The sequence below is a fragment of the Ictidomys tridecemlineatus genome, chromosome 1 (genome assembly GCF_052094955.1).
Source record: "Ictidomys tridecemlineatus isolate mIctTri1 chromosome 1, mIctTri1.hap1, whole genome shotgun sequence".
Lineage (NCBI taxonomy): Eukaryota > Metazoa > Chordata > Mammalia > Rodentia > Sciuridae > Ictidomys > Ictidomys tridecemlineatus.
This window is the reverse complement of record NC_135477.1, coordinates 53,497,984-53,524,411: the sequence shown is the minus strand read 5'-3', so window position 1 is coordinate 53,524,411 and position 26,428 is coordinate 53,497,984. Positions and strand designations below refer to the sequence as shown.

General features: G+C 34.4%; 2 protein-coding genes across 9 annotated transcripts in view; one reads left to right on the top strand and one right to left on the bottom strand.

Moving 5' to 3' along the window:
- Window positions 1–7,994, top strand: part of Sirt1 (sirtuin 1) — a 28,582-nt gene extending 20,588 nt beyond the window's left edge. For 3 of the 4 annotated variants that reach the window (XM_078041322.1, XM_021726795.3, XM_078041326.1), the window contains 3 exons: window positions 452–638; window positions 3,048–3,602; window positions 5,921–7,994. In XM_078041322.1, coding sequence (XP_077897448.1) covers window positions 452–638; window positions 3,048–3,602; window positions 5,921–6,249 — 1,071 coding nt within the window. In that variant the 3' untranslated portion in view covers window positions 6,250–7,994. The other variant, XM_078041323.1, reaches the window with a different exon arrangement.
- A 3,251-nt stretch (window positions 7,995–11,245) lies between these two features.
- Herc4 (HECT and RLD domain containing E3 ubiquitin protein ligase 4) overlaps window positions 11,246–26,428 on the bottom strand; it is a 120,406-nt gene continuing 105,223 nt past the window's right edge. For 4 of the 5 annotated variants that reach the window (XM_005325979.4, XM_013358894.4, XM_013358893.4 and 1 more), the window contains 6 exons: window positions 23,473–23,639; window positions 22,751–22,817; window positions 20,382–20,464; window positions 16,294–16,477; window positions 13,453–13,555; window positions 11,246–11,890 (listed from right to left, as the gene is read on the bottom strand). In XM_005325979.4, the coding sequence (XP_005326036.1) occupies window positions 11,682–11,890; window positions 13,453–13,555; window positions 16,294–16,477; window positions 20,382–20,464; window positions 22,751–22,817; window positions 23,473–23,639 (813 nt within the window). In that variant the 3' untranslated portion in view covers window positions 11,246–11,681. The remainder of the gene's footprint in view (window positions 11,891–13,452; window positions 13,556–16,293; window positions 16,478–20,381; window positions 20,465–22,750; window positions 22,818–23,472; window positions 23,640–26,428) is intronic. The other variant, XM_040273038.2, reaches the window with a different exon arrangement.

The following is a 26,428-nucleotide window of genomic DNA, read 5'->3' as shown; positions in this document are numbered from 1 at the left end:
TACCCTTCACCACTGCAAAATATTATGAGACAGGGAAATGTCCAGGAAGAAAGTGTTGCCATTGGGAATTCTAATGAAATACAATAATACCTTGAAATCATTAAATTGGCTCCTTTGTTATATAAGCCTAAAATAAAAACCCAGGTCACAAGTAAGAAGCTGCTATGTTAGTTTTTCTCCTTTCTCTCCTTTTTAGTGATGTCAGATTTGGATCCTTTAAAGGAGTTGTGGTAATCCTCAAAACATAAAAATACTGTGAAAAAATATTGTGTATCAGTAAACTTAAAATTGACATTTAGATTGTATCCAATTTTCCCTACCATATATTCTACAGCTTTTCTGTTTTCTATGATAATTCTGAAATGCATTTTTTTAAAAGTGTGGAAATATTGACTATTACTAACTTGGAACTTTCTTTCACTTTATCTCAACCCATATCTGGAACATGCAGGTAGTTCCTCGATGTCCTAGGTGCCCAGCTGATGAACCACTTGCTATCATGAAACCAGAAATTGTCTTTTTTGGTGAAAATTTACCAGAACAGTTTCATAGAGCCATGAAGTATGACAAAGACGAAGTTGATCTTCTTATTGTTATTGGGTCTTCCCTGAAAGTAAGACCAGTAGCACTAATTCCAAGTAAGTTAGTGACGGTTTTGGAGGAGTTTTTCTGCATATGATACCACAGGTTATGGATCTTATAATAGGTTCTAGTGATCTTACCACTTTCCTATTTAGAAAGTAGTAAAGAGCTAAGCTATATTTTTTAGATTATATTTTTGTTTATGCGGGTTATTTGAGGGCTGGGGGATATCAAAACAGAAGGAATACTAAATTTTAGTATTTACTCATGGAAAATCCAGATGAAGGGAAAATGCACTGAGTGAGGTATATTTCTAGTTTTTTTGAGACAGAGTTTCTAAGTTGCAGAGGCCAGCCTCAAACTTGTGATCCTCCTGCCTCAGACTAAAGAGTAGGTGGGATTTCTAGGTATGTGCCACTGTTCTATACCCAGCTTCAACTTAGACTTTTTAATGCAATGTGTTTAATGTGGCAGAGTTTAGTTTTGATTTGTTTACATAAACTTAAGAAATTATTTGTATTGATATTAGTTTTTTTCTTAAGTATTTTTTTAGTTGTCAATGGACCTTTATTTATTTATATGTGGTGCTGAGCATCGAACCCAGTGTCTCACACATGCTAGGCAAACACTCTGCCACTGAGTCACAACCCCAGCCCATGATATTACAGTTTTTGACCTTTCACACTTTTCAAATGCACAACTTATTAGAAGTGTAATATACTTGTGTAAGATAGAATTTAGGGATTCAAAATGATAGTCTCTTCTTATAGTAATGATAGTCATGGCACGTCATAATGGTAGTACATGGCTCTAGCTTACATAAACCCAAGGAGTGTGTGTATGTGTTTAACAAAGTTTCCATGTAATTCAAGACCCTATTATTCTTGGGAAGTTTCTTTAACATGCTTTCATACTACCTTCTTTCTTTCCTGTAATGAAGCCAGGGAAATGAGAAGGATATTTCAAATACATCAGATGTGTCTTTTTATAAATGGGAGGACAAGAGCAGACAATCAGACGCCAAAACAGAGAATTAAATGGTTTTATATCAGTAAATCAAATATGTAAGCACAAGAAACATGAGTCAAACTCCTTAATTCTGTATTTGTCTTACATCTGGTGGCTTTATCACTTAACTCAGTCTTTCCTAAATAGCTGTGAAATCTTTGTGCAGTAGAATATAGGTGATTTGTGATTAAATGAACGTAATTTAGTAGTGTAAGCTCCCCATTCTTTTGTGGCCTTGGGATTGATGCATGTTGAGTAGGCACTCAACCACTGAGTGAGTTACACATCTAGCCCAGTTTTCTTTTCTTTTAAAAAATAGGGTTCTTACTTTCTTACTTGGGCTGTTTTTGAACTCTTGGGCTCAAGTGATCCTCCTGCCTTACCTTCCCAAATAGTTGGAACTATAGGCCCAAGTTACCATACCTGGGTTTCTCTGTCTTAAATGCTTTATTTATTTATTTTTGGTACCAGGGATTGAACCCAGGGGCACTTAACCACTGAACCACATCCTCAACTATCCTCCTGTGCCTTTAAAAAAAAATGCTGTAGATACACACAATACCCTTGTTTATTTAGTTTTTTTTATGTGGTGCTGGGGATTGAACCCAGTGCACCATGCATGCAAGGCAAGTGCTCTACCACTAAGCCACAACCTCAGCCCAGCTTTTTTTTTTTTTAATGTTTATTTTTATGTGGTGCTGAGGACCAAGCCCACTGCCTTCTATATGCAAGATGAGCGCTCTACCACTGAGCTATAACCCTAGCCCTCAGTCCCACTTTTAAAAATTTAGTGAAATAGGGTCTTACTAAATTGTTGAATTGCTGAGGCTGGCTTTGAACTTGGAATTCTCCTGTCTCAGCCTACCAAGACGCTAGGATTACAGGCTTGTGCCTGTGGGGTAATAGGCAGATATGGTTTTTTGAAAATGTAAAAGTTTCTGGTAAGTAGTGTAGAATATGTCTGTATGGCTTTTAACCTTTGTATCAGGAGCTACTTCAGTACAACGTAACCTAAACACCTATGTGCCACGAATTAAGTAATGACATTATTCCCATTCTCTACAGAGAAGGAAATTGAGGTCAGAATGGAAAGTTACAAGATTGCTCAGAGGTAACCAACCTGGCAAGATCAGAAACTGGGATGCTTTAATGCTTCTCACTTGTTCGATATCTTTTTTTTACTTTTTACTTAGACACAATACCCTTATTTTAATGTGGTGCTGAGGATTGAACTAAGGCTCTCGAAGCGCTCTTCTGCTGAGCCACAACCCCAGCCCTCGATAGCTTTTTGATGAAATGTAATGACTTAATGACTTTTCAAGTATCAGTGGAGGGTATCTTTTTTTTATTTGGAATTCAGGCTTTTTTTTTTTTTTTTTTTTTTTTGGCAGGATGCATTTGTTATGGTTTTATTAGCTCACCTTCAATTCCTAACTTTCTTTTTACCCTGTTTTTAGGTTCCATACCACACGAAGTGCCTCAGATATTAATTAATAGGGAACCTCTGCCTCATCTGCATTTTGATGTAGAACTTCTTGGAGACTGTGATGTCATAATTAATGAATTGTGTCATAGGTTAGGTGGTGAATACGCCAAACTTTGCTGTAACCCTGTAAAGCTTTCAGAAATTACCGAAAAACCTCCACGAACACAAAAAGAGTTGGTCCATTTATCAGAGTTACCACCAACACCTCTAAATATTTCAGAAGAATCAAGTTCACCAGAAAGAACTTCACCACCAGATTCTTCAGTGATTGTTACACTTTTAAACCAAACAGCAAAGACTAATGATGATTTGGATGTATCTGAATCAAAGAGTTGTGCGGAAGAAAAATCACAGGAAGTACAGACTTCTACTAGAAATGTTGAGTGTGTTAATGTGGAAAATCCAGATTTGAAAGATGTTGGTTCCAATACTGGTGAGAAAGGTGAAAGAACTTCAGTTGCTGAGACAGTGAGAAAGTGCTGGCCCAACAGACTTGCAAAAGAACAAATTAGTAAGCGGCTTGATGGTAAGAAACTTTGTTGGAAAGTATGATTATTATAAAGCTTTTTTTTGTGGGACAAACTAGCAGTTTTGGCATGTTGGTTGATTGGGGAAGCTCCAAGTGTTTTGCTGCTGAGCTGAATCCCCAGCCCTGATTTGGGTAGCTTTCCATAGTTGAATTGAAAATTGTGTTAAGTTCAGAAGTCACAGACGGGTAAATACAGTGGTATCTTACATAATACAGGAAAGAGTGAAGAGTGTTTGCTTTTAATGGTATGGTATATGTTGTTTTTCCAGGAGATGGGAAGAAAAATGGAAGATAAATATTGAGAATAGGTTTATATTATATACTCTGCCACTGAAAACTCTTTAACTGGTAGAAATGATTTGTTTGTATGCTTAATGTGGGTTAGTTGCTTCATATACATATCTAACATTTAATTTTAAACTAACTCATGAGGTAGGAAGTATTATTAATTCCCTGTTTCAGGTGGGAAAATGGAAGACCAAGAGGATTATGTACAACATCATACAAGGTAACAACTAGGAAGTGCACACAGAGCCAGATTGTATTTCAGGTCTTTTACCTCGGAGGCTGCTCTCTTAACCACTACAATGTACAGTCTCAGATCTGGAAAACATATGATTCTTCTCCACCAGAATAGCATCTATCCTTTTGACAAGTGAGAAAAGCTGCTTTTTGAAGGGTGATGTTTTAGTTGAAGCAGCACACATGGGAAGGTCATAATTTAATCAATGTAAAAATAGATATCTGCTTGTAACTTAGGCCTAACAGTTTTGCACACCTTCAAACATAATACATGTTTACATAAAACTTGTTGATGGTATGGAGATTGTGTTCTAGTAAATTTTTAGTTCACCTGAAGTTGTTTTGGGGCCATTTCCCTATAAGTTATAAATGATGCTGAGGCAGATCAGAGTTAACTAGTGGGTACAAAAAGTAGGTTCTACTGGAGATTAGATTATACCAGGGGATTGAACCCAGGGGTACTTAACCAAGGAGCCATATCCTCAGCCCTTTTAGAGACAGGGTCTCACTGAGTTGCTGAACTGAGATCCTCCTATCTCAGCCTACCTACCTACTAGGATTACAGGCATGTGCTACCACACCCGGCTAGAAGGCTAATTTTTTAGTAGAGTATTAAAATAGAAGTCTAGCACTGGAATTTTCCTTGAAGATCTTTTGCCAGATTCGTGGTCATACATAAGTCTTTGCCCAGGAATTATACTTGATTTTACTCTACTAGAAGTAGAGTCTTGGTAACTAGTACTTCCTCAGTTCTTCAGTGAGGCTAGGGGCAGAATATAATGTTTTTAAATCATGAGAGCTAAAATTATAGAAACAAAGTGTAATATAATCATATGCTGGGACCCATTTAAAGGCTTCTTGTTTCCTACCATTTAATTCACAAGAGCAGACAAAAGCCTCCTTTTGCACATAAAGTGCTTCCTGGTCACCATTTTTATTTTTTTAAACACTGAACATGACCCAAGTGCTGCTAGGGTTTTTCTGTCTTGCCACTGGAATAAAAAGTACTTGACTTCCTACTCCAGCCATGAAAATTAATACTGACAAGTGTTTTTCATAATATGTAGCGGACTGTCACATCACTTTTGGGTTATGGTTCAGTGGCAGAGCAGCATTTGTCTAGCAGAAGCACTGAGTTAGAGCCTTAGCACCACATAAAAAGTCATTCTGTCCATCTCCAAACAAAATAAAAACAAAAAAACCCCCACACATCTTAAGGAGTTCTTCTTGACCTAGTGTCCATGGCTTAAGGGGAGGAAATGAGCTTCTTAACGTTCGTCATTAACCTATATCTACAGGACTCTGAGATTCTGGGGGCCCTGGGTTCAATCCTGAGCACTAAAAAAAAAAGTACAGGTTTCTTAGACTGGGCGGTGGGGCTATCAAACTGCATTCTGAATGGTGGGGAGAGGAAGATATATATTCACAGTATATTAAGTAGCAGGCTGGAAAAAGTTAAATGGAAATGTTAGATGAAATACTTCTAAAACGTGCTTTAGAGAAATTTTATTTAATGAATTTGAATTGGGTATCTAATTTCAAATTTCTTAAAAAGGAATTGTTGAATGATTTCTCTTTTCATTTTTAAATCAGGATTAAAATTATTTCATTCTTCACATGAAGAAACAGCTACCTGTACAAAGAACTAATATTTCAATCCAGGACTCACAGTTCTTACTTTAAAACAAAATTATAAAGTCTAGTGATAAAAGGCAGAGAGAACCTACACTGGACTCCAGACTATCCAACTAGACTGAATTAAGTCTAACATTTCATTTATTACTATATTTCAGGTAATCAATACCTGTTTTTACCACCAAATCGTTATATTTTCCATGGCGCTGAAGTATATTCAGACTCTGAAGATGACGTCTTATCCTCTAGTTCTTGTGGCAGTAACAGTGATAGTGGTACATGTCAGAGTCCAAGTTTAGAAGAACCCATGGAAGATGAAAGTGAAATTGAAGAATTCTACAATGGCCTGGAAGATGATGCTGATGTTCCGGAAAGAGCTGGAGGAACTGGATTTGCATCTGATGGAGGCGATCGAGAGGCAGTTAATGAAGCTATATCCATAAAACAGGAAGTAACAGACATTAACTATCCAGCAAACAAATCATAATGTAATAATTGTCCAGGTACAGGAATTGTTCCACCAGCATTAGGAACTTTAGCATGTCAAAATGAATGTTTACTTGTGAACTCAATAGAGCAAGGAAAACAGAAGGTGTAATATTTATAGACTGGTCAAGTAGATTGTTTTTTTCATGGATAATTTTTTAACTTCCATTCCTGTACTTGTACACTCAACACTAACTTTTTAAAGAAGGGTACTAAGTATCTTTAGTCAGCTGTTGGTCATGACTTTCTTTTAAAGTTTCATTTGTATGATACATCTGTATGTATGTATAATTTTGTTTTTGCCTAGTGAGTTTCAACATTTTAAAGATTTCAAAAAGCCATTGGAATGTTAAATTAATGTAAAGGGAACAGCTTATCTAGACCAAAGAATGGTTATTTCACGCTTTTCTTTGTAACATTGAATGGTTTGAAGTCCTCAAAATATCTGTTCTGCTGAACTTTTGATTCTTTAGCACAATTACCTATTTTTAAACACTGGCATTTTCCAAGACTTATGGCAGCTAACTTTTTTAAAATTAAAAATGACATGCAATGTAAGTAGAAGGTCAGAAATATTTGGGAGAGCACTCAGTTGTCATTACTTTTTCAAAGTAAGACTTTGGTGCTAAGAGTTTCAGGAATATTGTATTTATTGTTCAATTGAAGATGGCTTTTGTACTTCCTTCAGACATGTAGTGACGTCTATATTGGCTCATAAAACTAACCTAAAAAAACAACAAATGAATGCTTTGGAAATGTTTCAGTTGCTCTAGAAACAATAGTGCCTGCCTGGATTCTCCTTAGTTTTGAAATATTTGCCATTGTTGTTTAAGTACCTATCACTGTGGTAGAGCTGGCATTGATCCTTTTCCACAAGTATTAAACTGCCAAGATGTGAATATGCAAAGCCTTTCTGAATCTGTAATAATGGTACTTCTACTGGGGAGAGTGTAATATTCTGGACTGCTGTTTTTCCATCAATGAAGAAACAACAGGTCCCTGATTACAGTTCCAAAGTAATAAGATGTTAATAACAACTCAGCCAGAAAGTACATGTCTCCTGTTGGGAGGATTTGGTGTGACGAATACCAAACTGCTAGCCTGGTATTACGGGGAGGAACCTTTAACTTGTAATAGAATAGTTAATGAATAAAAAACTAGTTAACATTATTTAAAAGCTTAGCCTGCCTTAAAACTAGAGATCAACTTTTCAACTACAGAAGCTTCTCCTATTTTATAAAGTCACAGAAAACATTTATTTTCCAGAACTTTTTTTTGAACATTACCCCCAAATTATATTCTTATGTTGGTTAGTATTTATTACAATAAAGAGGGTTTGAAACATAGCTGTTCTTTATGAATAAAATACCCAGCTAGGACCATTACTGCCAGAATAGAAAATTATATTGAATGGCCATTTCCCTACCTAAAAGATGTCTCAATCTGAACTTATTTGGCTACACTAAAGAATGCAGTATATTTAGTTTTCCATTTGCATGATGTGTTTGTGCTTATAGATGATATTTTAAATTGAAAAATTTGTTTTAAATTATTTTTACAGTGAAGACTGTTTTCAGCTCTTTTTATATTGTACATAGTCTTTTATGTAATCTACTGGCATATGTTTTGTAGACTGTTTAATGACTGGATATCTTCCTCCAACTTTTGAAATACAAAACCAGTGTTTTATACTTGTACACTGTTTTAAAGTCTATTAAAATCGTCATTTGACTTTTTTCCTGTTAATTTACATTGTTTTTTTAAATTTTGCAGGATTTATACAGCTTTGAGGACTGTGTGTATTAGATGCTGCCTGCCAATTTATAATAGTCTGACTGAGCCCTGTACTGATTGTGCTTGATTGTACTATCACCAAAAGTTAGTATTTCAACTGTTGTCTAAGGCATAGTGGTGGCATAGACCTGTAATCCCAGCAGCTTGTGAGGCAGGAGAATTGAGAGTTCAAAAGCAAAAGTGATGAGGTGTGTGTGAACCCAACCACGGTCGAGTGCCCCTGGATTCAATCCCCAGTTACCGCCTCCCCAAGAAGTGGTTTGTCCTAAAACCTCTTTTTAGGCTTCCCTCAAACTCCTAGGCTCAAGGTTATCCTTCAAAAGCTACCTTAGCTTCCAAGTGGGATTCTAGGCATATGACATCATGCCCAATAGCCCACATCAACTTTTGAGGTTTACCACAGAACCTTCTTAGTCCAATCCATTGAAGTTTTTGAGACAGTACTTAAATTTAAGAGGCTGAAAAATGTGCATTAGAATGCATGTAATGAATAAAGACTTGAGTGGCAGTTTCCTGTTCTCAGGTGTCATACCTTCCTCCCCAGACAACTTGCTAGGCAGATTTAATAAAAATAGTGCCCTTGTTCTGTCAGCCCTAGAGAAATTAGCCTTAATCCCCTATTAATCCCTGACATTCCACATATGCATAGATTGGAAAGTATCAATGACTTAGCAGCTATTTTAGTTTTCTGTATATACTCTTTCACTTGATAGATTTCTTTTTTTTCTTAGTGCAGTTTTATTTGAAACAAGTCTCAACTCCTAAACCTATAAGCTAGGAGTGTGTAAACCAAATGGACAAAGATCTAAATAAACCACTCAAAGCAGGATACTTCAGTGATGAAGAAATGGTCTCCTTTTTAGACCGGTAATTAATACTCACCTGAGGAAGTTTAGAACACCTCCCCTCCTAGGAATATGAATACATATTTAACTGGCACAAAGCAGGGCTTGTACTAAAAAGCACCCCCAGGTAGTTCAAAAGTATAGTCAGGTTTGAGAAACAAAGAAATAGAACTGTTAAAGTTTTTTTTTTTTTTTTAACGGACCTTTATTTTTTTATTTACAAACAGTGCAGTGCTGAGAATCAAACACCAGTGCCTCATACAATCATGCTAGGAAAGTACTATACCACTGAGCTATGACCCTACCCCAGCCTTTCTGACTTTTAACACTCTTTCTAAGGTCAGTCTGAAATGGAAATATTCTCACAAAATAAGCCTGTCTGCTCCATTTGTTTTCTGAAATAAAATTTGAGAGCTGGGACTGTGGCTCAGTGGTAGAGTGCTTGCCTAGCATGTGTGAAGCACTGGGTTCAATTCTCAGCACCAGGGGAGGGAGAGGATTGGGCTTATAAGCAAACATTGGCAAGCGCAAGGAGCTAAGGATATGTGAATTCTTTAGCAGAGGAGGTGAGTGAAACTATCACAAGGAGCTTTGGATAGCTAAAATGCACAAGGGCTGGAGACGGGGCTCAGAAGAGGAAATATTCTACCTTGCTTTCAGACAAGTTTACCTATGCTCTTCATGGTATAATTTCACTTTGATTCTGGACCTTTTGCTAAACAGTAAAAATCTGTAAGGGCAAAAATCTTGTTAGGAAACATTGATACTACAAACTATATAAATGGATCCTGTAAGAAGGCTACCACCCTGACATCTGTGTGCAGAGAAAAGTATTTTCAAGTTTAGCTAACTCAATAACCAGTCTATGACAACAAATTCAATATTTACCTACCTGCTACTCTGATTTACAAAGCAAAGGAAATTTTTCCTAATTTTATAAAACAAATAGCAATTTGAAAAATCTTCAATGGCATATTGTTTAATCATGAATCTCTTGATGTTAAAGCTGCTATATTACAGACTGTAACTGAGGGAGAAAAAAGTTATCACTTACCCAAGTTAAGCTTTGTACAGGTGTGATCACAGATAAACTGCAATGTTCTTGATACAGAACTCAGTGTTAATCCAAAGTGGCTGCTTTTTCACAGATGAGCTTCATAGCATACAAAAGTTACTAATGAAAAAAGCACCTGACACATAGTTTGCATTTGGAAAATCACCACCCTCAAGGAATGGGTGCAGAGAAATTACCAGGTACATGGAAAAAATTTCCCATAGGAAAGAATGCCATCTCAAGGAAATCACCTTGAGAATATTGTTTTTCAGTGCTTTACCTATAAAAGACACCTATAGTTTTTTGTATTTTTTTAAGTTAAACTTCTGAAAAGTATGGGTCTCGTGATTCCTTACTGAAGCCCTTGTGCTTGTATTTTGGAATTATGAATTTTAGCAAATATGCAGTACTCTGCAGGGGTTCCTAGTCCCAACTGGTGAATAGTATAAATAGCCAACAGTTCTGATAGGTCTGTTATAAAATGTAAAAAAATTTTCAGCGTCTTTTTTTATTTTGGAATTACAGATAAAGAGACTGGACCTCTATCAAACAAATATAAAGGAATAGGAACAACTCAGATGTAATAAACTCCCTGAGAGCCCACTTTTTGAAGAATTTTGAATCTTACGAGAACCACTGAAAGTTTAAATATCAAACCAATAAATTCTTTATTAAACAGTTTTCACGGCATATTTCTATAAATTTTAAAAATAAATATTTGCATTATAGCAGAAAGTCACATGTATTGCATCAACTCGCTTTTACAATTTAATGACATGAGATAACTAAGCATCAGCACCATAAAAAGATTTGTTTCTGAAAATTCAAGGAAATAGTTTTTAAGTACTAAAAAATTCTGACTAATACTAACCCACAGAATCAATAATTTTGGAAGCTAAAAATCCAGTGACTGGTTTTCTTACTAGCCAAAGCTTCTCTATGGCAACTATAGAGACAAAGTTCTTCCATTTCTAAATATAAATAAGCTTTTTGATAACCTCCCATCTATCAGCATCTCAAGATTCACAAAAGAGGGCAGAACTACGAGTTTTTCAGTATAACTCCTATCTGTAAACTTAGGTTTGCACAGACATTTATTCTAGGAAAAAAAAAAAAAAACACTGTGTTAGAAACATGCTTAAAATAAAAAAAAGTGTAACGGCAACGGAACCTAGGGCCTCACACATGCTAGGCAAGTGCTCTAACACTGAGTTTTATATATATGCCCAGCTCAGATAAGATTAATTCATAATTTTTAACCTTTAAGAGTCAGCTCAGTTCAATTACAACCATAGAAACTGTACTGGTATCAGAACATAACTATTTTATTACAAAACTTAACATTATTTACAAAATGAAAAAATAATCAAATGACTATTTCAGGCCAAAGTTAAAGGCTTTCCACCCAGTGATTGAAGAAAAATTAAGCAACATTTCCATGCACTCACAGATCATTCTTGAAATATGCAAACTCTTAAAATTTATGTTAGTAAAACTTTAATGTATTCACAATATTTGTATGTTCATGAGGAAGATGGGGAAAAATTCATGGTTCTGTACAATAAGTTTAATATTAACAGTTCATTTTTCTTTTAATATTTTTTGGCTTTCATGAATACTCATAGCATTAAACATTTTGCAAGTAGGAATTATAATAGTACCTGACACTTTGCTGAATTCATCACCACAAGAAAAACACAAGTAGTTTAATGCTTATGCACTAAACTAAATACTCTGAAGTTATATTAAACTGAAGCCTTCATTGTGATCAATAGCTTGGATCAGTTTCCGGCGTAGAGTTTCTTTTTCTGAATATTTTGGAAGATCTAGAAGATTAAAACAGGTGTGGGAAACTGGGAGATATTCCTCACCACCTCCTGTTGACTGGATGACTAGTTTCAGACTCTTCATACCAAGAATAGGAATGCGATCGCTACCTGTCAAAAACACTGCCGGGGGGGAAAAAAATCATTCACACAACAGCATACAGTAGCTAAGAATACCTAGTGCAGTTCTATAGCACAACTTTATGTGAACATCTGCTTCCAGAATTTGTGGAAGATTTTCAAAATGCATACTAATTACCCACCTATACACTTTTTTTTTCTTTTAAAAGTGTAATCTTAATATTGGTATACATATTTTAAAGTAAAAATAAATTAATGACTACTACTACTGACATTCTTTGAAACATTAATGACTACTGTTACTGACCTTCTTTTGGGAAAAGCCATTTAGAACTAGTTAAAAAGCCAAATAAAAATGCAGGTTTTTTAAAAAAAATGTTTTTAAAGTTGTTGATAGACCTTTATTTGTTTGTCTATGTTTGGTGCTGAGAATGGAACCTAGTGCCTCACACATGCCAGACAAGTGTGCTACCGCCGAACCCCAGGCCCAGCCCAAAACGCAGTTAAAACAAAAACAAAAACATATACCCTTCTCTATTTGTTCCTGTTACTTTTGATAGAAAATTGTTAACAGTGAGCCAAAACTCAAATTGTTTTTCTAAAGAATAATAATTTACTATCCTTTTGATACAGGATGCATCAAGCAAGATTCATCCTGATATTTGGCAATTCTCAAGAAAAGAAAAGATATCAAGAAAAGATAGCCAAAATGTTCTTGGCAATAGCAGGAAATACTAAAGGAATGTCACTGACTGAGAACATAAATTCTGACAACTTTTTAAAATAGGGCCGGGCACAGTGGTATACATTTGTAATCCCAATGACTTGAGAGACTGAGGCAGGCAGAAGGATCACCAAGTCTGAGGCTAGACTTGGCAATTTAGCAAAACCCTCAACAATTCTGTCTCAAAAAAAATAAGAAGAGATAAGGATGTACCTCAGTGGTAAAGTGCCCCGAGATTCAATCCCCAGTACTACTGCCCCCGAAAAAGGTCAAACTTCAATTGGACTCAGATTTTAACAAGATGAAAAACAACAGACATGAGGCTGTAGATGAAGGAACTAAGGTCTGGAGATACTTTCTACAGAAATTCCCAGAAATGTGGAATCAAAGAGAAAAAGAAAAGAACAAACACAGAAAAGAGCTAGATTGTCTAAAGATCTTTTTAGAAATCTAAAAGGATTCTACAATCCCAGTTTATTTTGATTCCTGGTTTTTATTTTTAATTTTTAGTTACAGATGGACACAATGTCTTTTGTTTATTTATTTTTATGTGGTGCTGAGGACGAAGTCCAGTGCCTCACATGTGCAAGAGATAGACAAGTGCTCTGCCTATAAGCCACAACCCCAGCCCCAATTCCTGTTTTTTTTTTTTTTTCTAAAAACCAACAATATTTTGGAGGCAAACTTGGCCTTTGAGATAAAAGAAAACAAGCAATTAAGATGATAGTTCATATTTTAAAGTAAAAATTATTCCAATTTAAGATTTTTAGAAAAATACTATGAAAAAAATCTAATCCAAAGAGAATCAGTCAATACTCTATGAGAATTAGTTTGATATTAAGATTCCCACCTCATAAAATATGAAACTAGAAATACTTACACAGGAATTGTTTTTTCTTTTCCAATGGTAATTCATGAAATACTTCCCAAAAAATTTTTATCGTAGGATGTTCTGCCCAATACTCCCCTTTGTATTCTGTATTCTAAAAACAATATAACCTCTTATTAGGATTAAGGAATATTAGTTTTGTCTTAATTTGGCAAATTGAATTCCTTAGCCCATAAAGACACCATGGTCCAGGAATTTGAAATGTGCAATGCAGATGATTATCCAACATTTCCTGGGCATTTTGCAATCTGACACTCTTATATTCCAGGAGAAAGAAAAACAGATGAACCACCAGAAACCTCTTCCAAAAACAAGATAGGACTAATTATGTGAATAAGGATAAACTAGAAATACTAAAATAATGTTCAAGGATTATTGAATTTCCAATATGGAAATTACCTATAATTAAAAAATTTTCTTTTACTCCTGAATAGAAGTCATGTTATTTTTACATTGTATTTCTCCTTTACAAAAATGCTACTAAGAGAAGAGCAACACTAATAATTTTCTGTGGTAGTTTCAAAGATGGTCCTCAATAAGCCTCCTGGTATTCATGTTCTTGTGTACTACCACATTCCACATTGAATGGGCCTGACCTATGTAATCATTAGGGAACTTGATATGAAAAATATATGGCTTATCAGGTTAGATAACCCTCTGTGGCTTCAGTCACTCTTTCAGATCACACTTATAGGGGAACATTTCGTGAAGACACTCAAATAGCCCTACTATGGACAGACATCATTATGGTGCCAACAGCCATATATGACTATGCATCCTTGTTGAAATGAATATCCTTTATCAAGCCTTTGGATGGCAGTGGCGCCAGTCAATATTGTGACTATACCATCATCAGAAATACCGGAGCCAAACTACCTAGCTAAACCATTCCTGACACAAACTATGTAAAATAATGTTTTCTCTGTTCTTGTTTTCAAAGTTTTTTTTCTTTTTTAAATAATAGGGATTGAACCCACAGGTACTTAACCACTGAGCCACGACCCAAGTCCTTTTTTATTTTAATACAGGGTCTCTGATAAGTTGCTGAGTCTGGCTTTGAACTTGCAACCCTCCTGCTGCCTTAGCCTCCCGAGTTTCTAGGATTATAGGCATGTGCCACCATGCTTGACAAATGTTATTTTTGGACATACTGTTCCCTTAGGCATAGGCAATATAGAAAAGACTTCTTCAACAAGCTAATTTCTACTTATTTTTTAAGGCTCAGATTAAAATGTCACCTAGTTCAATCACTGATTTATTCAACTGATTTATAATGAGTTTTAGTTAAAAGTTTTGAGCTGTGGGGAAATTCCAGTGAATGAAGTCCTGACTTACCTTGCAGAATTTCCCATCTAATGAGACTCTTTTCCACATTTAACAAGCATGGTTAAGTTCCTCTGTATGTGCCATTCACTAAACCCTTACTCTCCCCTTGTATTCATCACAACTCAATTAAAAGTAGTTAGCTTCCTTATCAGAGGGCAAAGACTATGTCTCAATCTTGACTATCATCTCCCCAATCTCTTGCATAGGACCTCATTAGAGGCTGAATAAATATTTGCTAATGGGTTTCTTGAATTTTGGGCTCTTGCTATTTGTAGCTATGACTATCTCAATCACTGAATTCTTGATTTTCCCAATGTGCAGAATAATTAATGTACTTCCAAACAATTTGAGAAAATAACTTGATTTCTAAGTGATGTTAAATTTATTAACTTGTTTGAAGTTATGAACATATGTCAGTGGGGATGAAGAAAGAGAGGTGGATGACTGAAGATCACTCTTATACCTCTAAATTGTATGGGGGAATGCTGATTTCCTGGTTAAACTATCTTCCCATTTTTTTAACTGAGTTAAAAAAAGCCATATATTTTAAAACTTAAGAAATGCATGCATCCATTTACATCTTAACCATCTGTAAATATACAGTTCAGTAACATTAAGTAATTCACTGTTGTGCAATCACCACCACCATCCATATCTAAAATTCTTTTCATCTTTTAAAACTGAAACTCTGTGTGACCATTAAACAAGAATTCCCTACTTCCCTCTTCATTTACAGATTTTTAGATGAACATAATACTTGGGATTAGAATTGCTAGATCATATAGCAAATACGTGTTAACTGCCAAACTGCAAAAATTATATCGAGGAGGCTATATTAATTAGCAAAATGATTGTTAACCTTATTTTGTTTTTTTAAACTTTTAGTTGGACACAATATCTTTATTTATTTATTTTATGTGGGGCTGAAGATTGAAACCAGAGCCTCACACATGCTAGGCGAGCACTCCACCACTGAGCCACAACTCCAGCCCATAACCTTATTTCTTAAAGCTGACCTAATCTAGCAATTTTACTAAATGTTAACTGAAGAAATACTTGAGAATTAGAGAAGAAAATTAAACTTTCCTAATTTTCTCCCTAAAAATAAGACACCAGAAATGAAGATCATACTCATTATTTCTCTGCAAAAAAGTAAACACTGAGATTAATCAGAGAAAAAAATCTTATGCATTGCAAATGCTTTTCACAACAGTTTACCGAGACTGAGGCAGAATGAAAACCCACCATTTTGTCTGGGGCTTCTATTCTGCCTGTGGTCCAGATGACATTTTTCTCTATCTCTACCATCAAACCCACAAAATATAAAACTGCTACCCTCAATTCAAAAACAGTTCAATATTCATTGTGGAGCAAAAACAGTAGAGCGTCCCTATAAAAATGAAGTAATTGTATAAAAATGGAAACTAAAAGGGCAGGACTTCTACCAATAAGCGATGGTCTTGGTCTTTCCATTTAAATAATGTCATAGATTTGTTTTTTTCCTACCTTTTCCAGTTCTTTCCAATCATAATTTGTATTTCCAATAACCATCGATTGTAGTTCATTAGGCTGGAAAAGCAGAAGAACTTTTCCTCCACAGACCTTATGAAAGCCAGCGTGAAAGGCATCAAATAGGGAAGCCACTGATTTATTAAATATGTAATCCACATAAGCATCAACAAACTCCTGCCTAGAAATAAAAATATACATACATGCATAAAAATCACTTATGTAGAACATATAACATAGTCTAATTAAAACTATGCTCCTATGCCTTTTGCTACTTAACTATATAAAACAGAAAAAATATGAACAGGACTGACTCAAAGGGGACAAAGTTATTATAAATAAATCTATTAAAAATTAAGATATACCCATGAAGCATTCATAGTTCTTAGACTATTCCTAATAGAAAAATATCATTTACTAATTAACAGAATGATATAAATGGCTAACAAAATAATTTCAAAAGTCACAAATTAATGAAAATTTGTAGTATCACCTCACATGCATTCCTAAAAGAGTGATCTGTTACAAATATTGTGTGGTGAAAAAATGAGAGCTTTAGGACTCAGATTATTTGACAGAAAAGTCTTTCTCCTTGGATTCCAAGGAATCTGAACAAAAATTTATTTTCAAAAACAACCACCAAGTAGCAGGTATTAAATATTCTTTTAGGATAATCATTAAAAGACTGTAAGTTTATTTTTCTTTAAATGTATGTGCAGTATACAGACACACATACACAGTTGATTGTCTTCTGTCTCTTAGGATACAAAAAATACTGTACAGAAAAAAGGGAAACTTCTTTATCCAGTAACTAGAATAACAAAAAATTTTAATCAATTTGTTTTGTTTTGCTATTCACAAACATTTTTATGAAGCAATTCAGTTAACAAATAATGAGAACAGGCACTGGAGAATGATTTCAGTATTTCATATCCTTGTCTTGCAAATAATAATGTTTCTGTAAATGGGAATATGAGTAAATTTAAGCATCTACAAATATTCTTATCCATCCCAAACTAAATTTATAAGTAGCAGAAAAACTTGCTAAAGGAGGCCATTGTAAAATAAAATCTGGTGGGCCTAAGGAAAAACCAATAGGATACAATATTAGAGTCAGATGAGAAAAAAGTTAATTAGGTAAGGCACAATTTACAATCCATCCATTTAGAAAATTAAATTTCATCTATACTAATTATACCCTCAAGCACAAAAGGCTAAATAATTTTACATACTTTTTGTCAAAATTCTTAAATTAATTTCTCAATAATATAAAATAATTTTCAGGAACTTTTTAAAAGCAGGAAAAAAATCTAAATCAAAGGTTCTCAAAAAAAAAAAAGCTAGAAGTGCTTCAAAATTTTTAATTAATTTTAACAACAATTTATTTTACAAGGTAAGACATATGCATAGTGTATTATTGGTAGTAATAATTCTAATAGCCAACATTTACTGAGCACATACATGTGCTAGATAGGTCCTATCTTAAAATTATTGCCTCACCTAAACCTCAAAATAACCCCATGAAGTACATATAATTGAGTATTCTATTTTACAGAAAAGAAGACTGAGGCATGGAGACATCAACTATCTATTTAAAGTCACACAGCTTCTAAGTAATCAAGTCAGGATTGCCGCAGTCTGGCTGGGCACAATTCAAGAGCCACTTATCAAGCAAAAACACGCTGCACCACAAGAGCTCCTCAGGAATTCCCTCAGAGCCAAACTGCCGCCACCGGCTTCCCACAAGCCTCTCTATCCCCCATTTCTCCTGCTCTTGAGGCCGATTGGCTGGGTCCCATGGGCAGAGCCAAAAGAGTCCCCCAATGAGCAGCTCCCTGGTCTGAAAGGGCAGGGAAACAGGCCAATGAGCATCACTGCTGAGGAGCCAATCAGCTGGCAGCTGGAAGTTTGCTGGGGCCCCTTCGGCTGTGGCTCTCAACACAGGATTACAATGTTTGGATCATATCCCTAGCCAAACCCACTGTTAGCTTTGTCTAAAGACAAAATAGAAGAAAACAAAGTGCTTTCTGTCCTGCATTTATCTACCAGAAATTCCTATTTGAAGCCAATATCGGTCTTGTTAATTCTTTCTTGCTATTCCTTTTGATATTTACCTTCAAGCATCTGGCAACATAGTTCTAGTGTTATTCTTTGATTTTTCAATTTTAAATGTTATATAATGAACTGAAAACCTATTAGGAAAGGTAAAGATTTACTTTTTACTTAATTGCTCTGCTCTTATTTTTCCTCCCCCAAAATTCTCATTTTATAATGATTTTGGTTCAGTATTCACTATTAACACTTTTATAATTACAAATATTATTCATAATTGAGCAGTAGGGTATTCTGTTTACCTTTTCTTTTTTTATATGTAGTTTTTAAAATTTTTTAGTTGTAGTTGGACACAACACTTTTATTTATTTATATGTGGTGCTGAGGCTGGAACCCAGGGCCTTGCACATGCTGAGTGCTCTACTGCTAAGCCATAACCCCAGCATCTGTGTTTACCTTTTCTTAAAACAAAAATTATAATGTGTTCCTTCATGTGCTACTTTATCCCTAACTTCTCCAAAACAATTGTCAATTTCCTCCATACTCATTCAAAAATATCAGGTAGCATCAGTTGGATTTTTCTCCTAATTTCCTTCAAACTCTTGCTCTAACCCAGATTGTTAACTCTTTGAGAAACTTCTACACAGCTTTTGTTCCTTCAAAAGAATTCTCTTTGCCTCTCTCTTCTCTATCCTGGTTTAATTACTTATTTCGGTTGGTACAAGATATCTGAGATGGAGGCATCATTAGTAGGGTCTATGAGAATGTGCAAATATGAAAATGTTTATATATAATGACATATATGATAATTTGAATATAGAATTAAAATGCTTTTTCTCCCAGAATTTAAATTTTCTAGCTTCCTAGTGTTGTATAAGTCTGATGATATTCTGATTCCTAATTCTTTGTATGTCGTCTGCTTTTTTTTCTCCCCTGGAAGGATTTAGTTTGTATATTTTGCCTTGGTATGTGTCTTATTTTCCTACTTCCCCTGCTTTCAATCTTGAAAGGCTTTCCAAACTTCAGTTCTGGGAAGTTTCTGGGTACCATTTTCTTTGACAAATTTCATTCACTCCATTTCTTCCAATAAATTTTTCCTCTCAATTTTTAAAAGAATCCATCCTGATGTTGGCACCTTGAAGATACTGACTTCAGTTTCTTTTGAAGTTTATTCTTTATTCTGCATTGTTCCTGTTCCTTGCCATTCTTTTTAACTGTTTTGGTCCTTCCTTAAATGTCTACTCACTGGCTAATCAGTCACATATAAAACATAGGCAGTTTCTTCAGAAAAAGATCTAATACAAAGGGTCAAGAAAGAGGGAGCTGTAGAATTTCACGTCATCTCCCCATTTTCAGTTCAGCTCCTTTCCCATAGCTATGCCTAGGTATATCAAACCACAGTCCCTTCAGTTGAATGTCTCTAAAAGGTATATTTCTAATCTCCTGCCTAAGCTAGAGAAGGACATTTCCCAGGTTACTGGATGTGTTAAGGGAAAGGTTTCTAACTGCTTCTTTTAAAAATAGTTTACAAACTCCATGCATTTTGTAAAAGGATGTTTTTTACTCTTAGTGCTTGGGCCTTTGTTCTACAACTTGAACTGGTATTCTTCTTAGCAATTCCACTCCATTCTACATTGCAGCTTTCTGGGTTTGCAATCTTTATTTTTTCGTTGTAGATTGTTATGTGGTGCTGGAGATCAAACCCAGGGCCTCATACATGCAAGGCAAGTGCTCTGCCACTGACCTACAACCCCAGCCCTGGTTTGCAATCTTAACTAAGCACTATTTTCTGGCTTCCAAAACTGCATTTGCTACAATCTCCTCTCACTTCTGTTTTTTTTTATTTATGATTTTTTCATTCCTTTTTTGATGTCTTAAGGGCATTTCAGGAGCAGAGGCATATTAGTTCTTCATTAAACAGTCCAAGTTTTACCTGAGTAAAAACTAAGGGTTGTGACATGTTTCGGGGGGGGGGGGGAGGGAAAGCCCTGCAATTTTAATCACTCCCACTGATGCTGCTATAATTCACTTACCGATTTTGTTTGTTAACAGCTGTGTCTGCACCATTTAGAACCAGCTCTTTCACTTCTGTTGCACCAAAGTTTTCAACTGTGATCTATTAATTTAAATTTTTAAAAAAAGTCAATGTCAGACTCAAAACTTAGTATTTTAATAATCTACTATTATATTCTTCCTTTTGTCTCATAGATATAACTAATAATTTTGAGACAAAATTCTGCACCATCACTTATTTATGAATTCTGCTTAAAGCCACAACTAGGAATTTTCATACTCTAGTATTTTGATATCTTACGATGACTAATTATAAATTATCAAATGTTAAGCACAGGAAACTGAATATATTGTGAACAAAATATTTAGAACATAGTAGAAAATTAGGATATTTTCCTTAGAAGAGTGACTGAATCAAACTATCAGAATGTATTCAGCTTAGAAGAGCTATGCATTCTTCCCACATTACTACTATACTCCCATATTACTCTATCTGCAAAATATGTTTAATCACAGGTGTTTGGCTATTTTGCAACTTTTATTTCTCATACTTGTCTAATTATTTTTTAAACAAACATTGCCATTCCCACTTCTATATCCTTCCTTTACTCCTTTTTTTGAATATTATCCTCTTTTATGAAAATCTAGCAACTGTAAAAATACTATGGTAGAAAAGGAATGATAAGTAAGAAATGAACACATCTCTGCTCTAAAGTTTACCATCTAATAAAAAAGGAGAAAATGTGATATATAAACAATCATTACAATAAAATAATGCCATAAAACAAAATTTTACCAGACCACACAGGAAGGAAAGTTTAATTTTACCTAAAACTTATAGAAAGAAGGATGGGCAGTATTCTGAAAGACCAGAGGGGAGCAGGATTTCAGACTAATACATCAATTTAATACATGGATAAATAGAGTAAACATCAAGTTCTAAAAATGTATGCCAAGAGGCTTAAAAAAAAAAATCAAAGGTATATGAAACAATTCTGTGTAATACGATACAATTTGGCATTAATGGAGAGATACAATGGAAGTTTTCCCATTGTTCTTTTTTGAGAATTTTTTATATGTATTTTTTTTTTAGTTTTCGGTGAACACAACATTGTTATTTTATTTGTATGTGGTACTGAGGATCGAACCCAGAGCCCCACGCATGCCAGGCGAGCGCAATATAGAATGTTCCTGATATCATGCAGCTAGTAGACAGTTGTGTAACATGGCACCTTATTATGGGTATTTTTGGGATGCTATGCTGAGAATCAGGTTTCTAGTCTGAAATAAAAAATATGTATGGAAAAAAAATTAAAAATAGACTGAAGACTTTACCATTTTTTCAAGTGTGAAATTCACAATATTTAAATGTTCCCTTCTGAAGTGCCTTATCATCATCCTTGCTGATTTTCTCTTCTTTAATTGCCAACTGGTCTATTTTTGGCAGATTCTCATTTGTCAATGGCTTAGTATGTGACTAGATCAGCCATTCAACATCCCTTTTTGCTAACTTCATAAAATTTTGCATCTTTTACACAGTTTGCAATTTCATTTCCAAATAACACTGCAATGAATTTGCATACGTATCATACTAAATCATCCAACAGTGAATAAGACAAAACGAGCAAGAAAACAGAAAGAGATATATCTGGGGAAATTAATCTTTTAAGTTGCAAGGTTATTCATATTACAATAACCTCTTGCTTCTCTGTAAATGCGGAATTACAGATTAAAAAACAAACACTTGGATAAGGATCTTTTGCCTATTTTTTTTTTTTTTTTGGTGGTACTGGAGATTAAAGGGGCCTTGAGCTTGCTATGAAAATGCTATTCCTACTGAGCTACATCCCCAAGACCCAGGCTGACCTCAAACTTTTTTTTTTTTTTTAATATTTATTGTTTTTAGCTGTAGTTGGACACAATACCTTTATTTTATTTATTTTTATGTGGTGTTGAGGATTGAACCCAGGGCCTTCAACATACGAGGCAAGCACTCTATCGCTGAGCCACAACCCAGCCCCTGACCTCAAACTTCTGATCTTCCTGCCTATGCCTCCCCAGTTGCTGAGATTACAGGAATGCTCCACCATTTCAGCATAATAATAAAGTACATAAGGTTTGAAGTCACATAGCTGGATTTGAGTACCCACTCTAATATATAATTATTAATTTTAGCTTCCTTCATCTGTAAAATAGGATGATATTTAACCTCACAGGATTATTGAGGATAAAATGGAACAACATATATATTGTGTCTAGCACATAGCAAATGCTCAATAAATGTTAGCTAAAAGATTAAGAGTTGCATCTTCAAAATGAAACTACAAGGCAAAGCTGTTAAATAAAAGGGATGATGAATAATCAGACTAATTTATGTTTTTCATCTTACCGTAAAATTTAGACAAAATGTTTCCTCTATATCATCTTCTGGATAATCCAATAATTGTTGCATACTTCTGTAAAACAATGTATATTTCTTTAAGGTAAAATATCATTAAGTATTTTGACTATTTTGTTTGCATTTCTCATTCCCTTTTGATAAAATCCTTTCATTAATTTGTATTTTTACATTTGTTTCAGAACAGAGTATGCACACTGTCAAACTTACAAATAACGTTGGGGGAAAAAACAAGTTTTCTTTCTTCCTCTGAATAAAAAGACCATGTATCAACCCATTTTCAGCATTTGTTCTTATTTATATGTAATTTTTACTCTATTTTATGTAATAAATTAAAAAAAATTTTATCTGTTCAAAATAGAAATGAGGGTATAATCAGAGGTCTAAATAAATTATTTAACCACTCTCAGAAAATACTATCTTCATACACTTATTATCTGATATATGTAAAGTACTTTTAAATCACTAAAAATCAAGCACTGAAGACAAAACTTCAGACATTCACTGAAAAATTTAGTCTTTATACTGAAGATTAGTCTTTAAGGTAGAAAATTTTTGATTTCGGTAATAGGATGTATATTCATTTATTTAGAATGCAATTTATTTCAGAAATTTAATAGAAACAACAATATTAATCCTAGAAGGAAAATTTTCTGTACATTTCCCATTTCTTATCTCCCAAATCCTACTCTTGATACTTTTTTACAACTAACCTCCCAACATCAGGCATTAGTTCCTTCAAATCATCAAGGGATGGTTTCTTTTTCAGGAGTTTCTTATATAAAGCCAAAGGAAAATGGAGGTCCACAATAGTGAAATTATAAATAGCTAATCCACATATAACACCAATCAAGTGGAACAAATCACTGTCTTCAAATGTCTAATAATAAATATAAGGAAAAAAAGGTTAGACTTATCTTCCAAGTTAAAACATTAAATTTTCTTCTGATTACAAATAGAAGAAAAAGTAATGAACAAGAAAAAAATTTCAAACATTGCATTAGTATCTCCATGGCATAATATCACTATTAAAAGTTCTCACAACCGTTTTTTTTTTTAAATTTTTTTTGGGGGGGGCAGTTCCATGTCATGAAGTAATTAGTCTAGGAATGTATACAGTTCAGTGGTAGTACATTTGTCTGGCATGGGCAAAACCCTGGGTAATCCTGGGTTTGATTCTCAGCACTATTTAAAAAAAAAAAAAAGCAACACTAAATTAAAGGTAAAATGGGCACTATAATATTTTTTCCTGATTTAAAAAAAATAATATTATTTGAAAAAAAAAAAAAAACACAAAAAAGAAAATATATCTGCAATCTAGTCAACCTGAAAGTTGAAAGAGGGAGAGGTGGATGCATGGGGTAGGGGAGGGTGTATCTGACCAGTATATATGCATATACAAAATCATCATTCTGAATCCATTAATATGTATGTTACTAAAATATTTCCATCTACTATAAATTCAGAAAAATAATTTAAAAATACTATATTCAAACTTTTATTTCATTTTTCTAATTACCCATGAGTATTTTCTTATGTCATTCATTAAATGTTCTTCCAGAACATGGTTTTTAATAGTTGCACATTACATCATGTAAAAAGTATGATGATTTGCTAAATCAGCTATTTTACTATAGTTGAAAATATAGATTAAAACAAAGCTTAAAAAAATCAATTAATCAAAGTCTAACTGGGAGGCACACCTATAATCCCAGCAACTAGGGAGGCTGAGGCAAGGAAAATGGGAAGTTTGAGACCAGCCTCAACTCAGCAAGACCCTGTCTCAAAATAAAAAATACAAATGGGATGTGATATATTTCAGTGGTAAAACATCCCTGGGTTCAATCCCAGCATTGCAAAAACAAAACAAAAAGAAACCTGAAAGTACTTTTTTTCCCTCATGCTCAAAGAAGTAAAATATACACATAAAAAATTCTGTGAAAAGAATGATTAAGAGAATAATTTTTTTTTTTTAAATTAGACTTGGGTTATAGACCTAGTTCAGTCACTAGCTAGCCTCAGTGTTTTCAAAGGAAGACAAATAGTCATGCATGATAACACACAACAGCAATCCCAGTTAGTCAGGAGGCTAGGGTATAAGATCATAAGTCAAGGCCAACTCAGGCAATTTGGCGACACTCAAAAAGTGTTAAATTCTCAGCATCAGAAAAACTGGGGTAGGGCAAGAGCATCCTTTTTTACTGAAAGGGGTCTTGTTTTGTTGCCCAGACTGGTCTCAAATTCATGGGATTTAAATTATCCTCCTACCTCAGCTTCCAAAGTAACTATGACTACTGGCACATACTACCACACATAGCTTTGCTTCTTAAGGAAGAATTTCTAATTCAAAAGATAGTTAAAACATTTACTGATTATTCTGTTCTAGTTTCTTTTGCCACTTCAGTCCAGAAAAATGTCACACATACATACTATATACACAATGTCATACATACTATATACACAACAAATGCTTTTTTGTCATGGGTTTTAAAATGACAATTTACTTTAGTATACATTTTTCACTATTAATGATATTGAACTCATGAAATTTCTTGTACTAAGCCCACTTATTTTGGGGGGAATAATTTTTCTTATGTATTTGTACTTAAATTGTTCATATAATATATGAATATCATCCTATGTCACATTTATTATATATGTGTGCCTTTTGAGGCAGGGGGCATGACTGAGGATCCAGCCCAGAATGTTGTACATGCTAAGTGAGTGTTCTGCCACTGAGCCATGTCTCCAGCCCATTTATTTTGAGATGAGGATCTCACTAAGTTATCTAGACTAGATCTTCCTGCCTCAACCTCCAGAGTAGCTTGGATCACCGTGCCCAACTATGCTATCTATGCTTTTTAAATTTTATGTTTTCTGTTGGGCTTGGATTGTGGCTCAGTGATTGTGGCAGCAGAGCACTCGCCTAGTACATGTGAGGCCCTAGGTTCAATCCTAAGCACCACATAAAAAAATAAAGAAAGAAAATAAAGAAATTGTGTCCAACTACAACTAAAAAATAAATATTAAAAAAATTTATGTTTTCTGTTATGCATAAGTAACACAGTTTTCAGTGGCCAACTTAAGTCTTTTTCTACTATGTCATCTTATATTGTGTTTATGCTTAGAAAGCCCTTCTTAAATTATGTGGTAAACTTTCCATTTTGAAACTTTCTAAATGACAATTAAGACTAAAAATGGTATAAACTCCGTAAGAAAAAAGAAGAGAGGAGGATTAATAGCACTGAAGATATATTAATGCCATTTCGAAACATGAAGAGTAGATGGATTGTTGGTAATTGATTTAGTAAAGAAGAAAAACAGAAAAAGTAATTTTATTGCTAATCTGTGCTGCAAACTCAGGAACTAGGAGTAAAAATGCCTGTAAAAGTTACAGTTAGTCCAGTAGGTATTAAGAGACTGAAAGTCGTTTCTTTTTCTAGAGAGGCTGAACCAAAGAAGCTCTAAATCTAAGACAGCTGATGATGAGGGAGGGTACTGCACTGAAAACAAGGGGATCTGATAAGGGTCTATACTGTGAACAATGAGAATCACTGCTTTCCCTTCCAGCATTCAGAACACTACTAAGATACACAGCCAAGGTAACAATCTTTCTTTAAACCTCAACGGTTAAAAAACCTAAATATGATAACAATTGCTTCCGCTTGA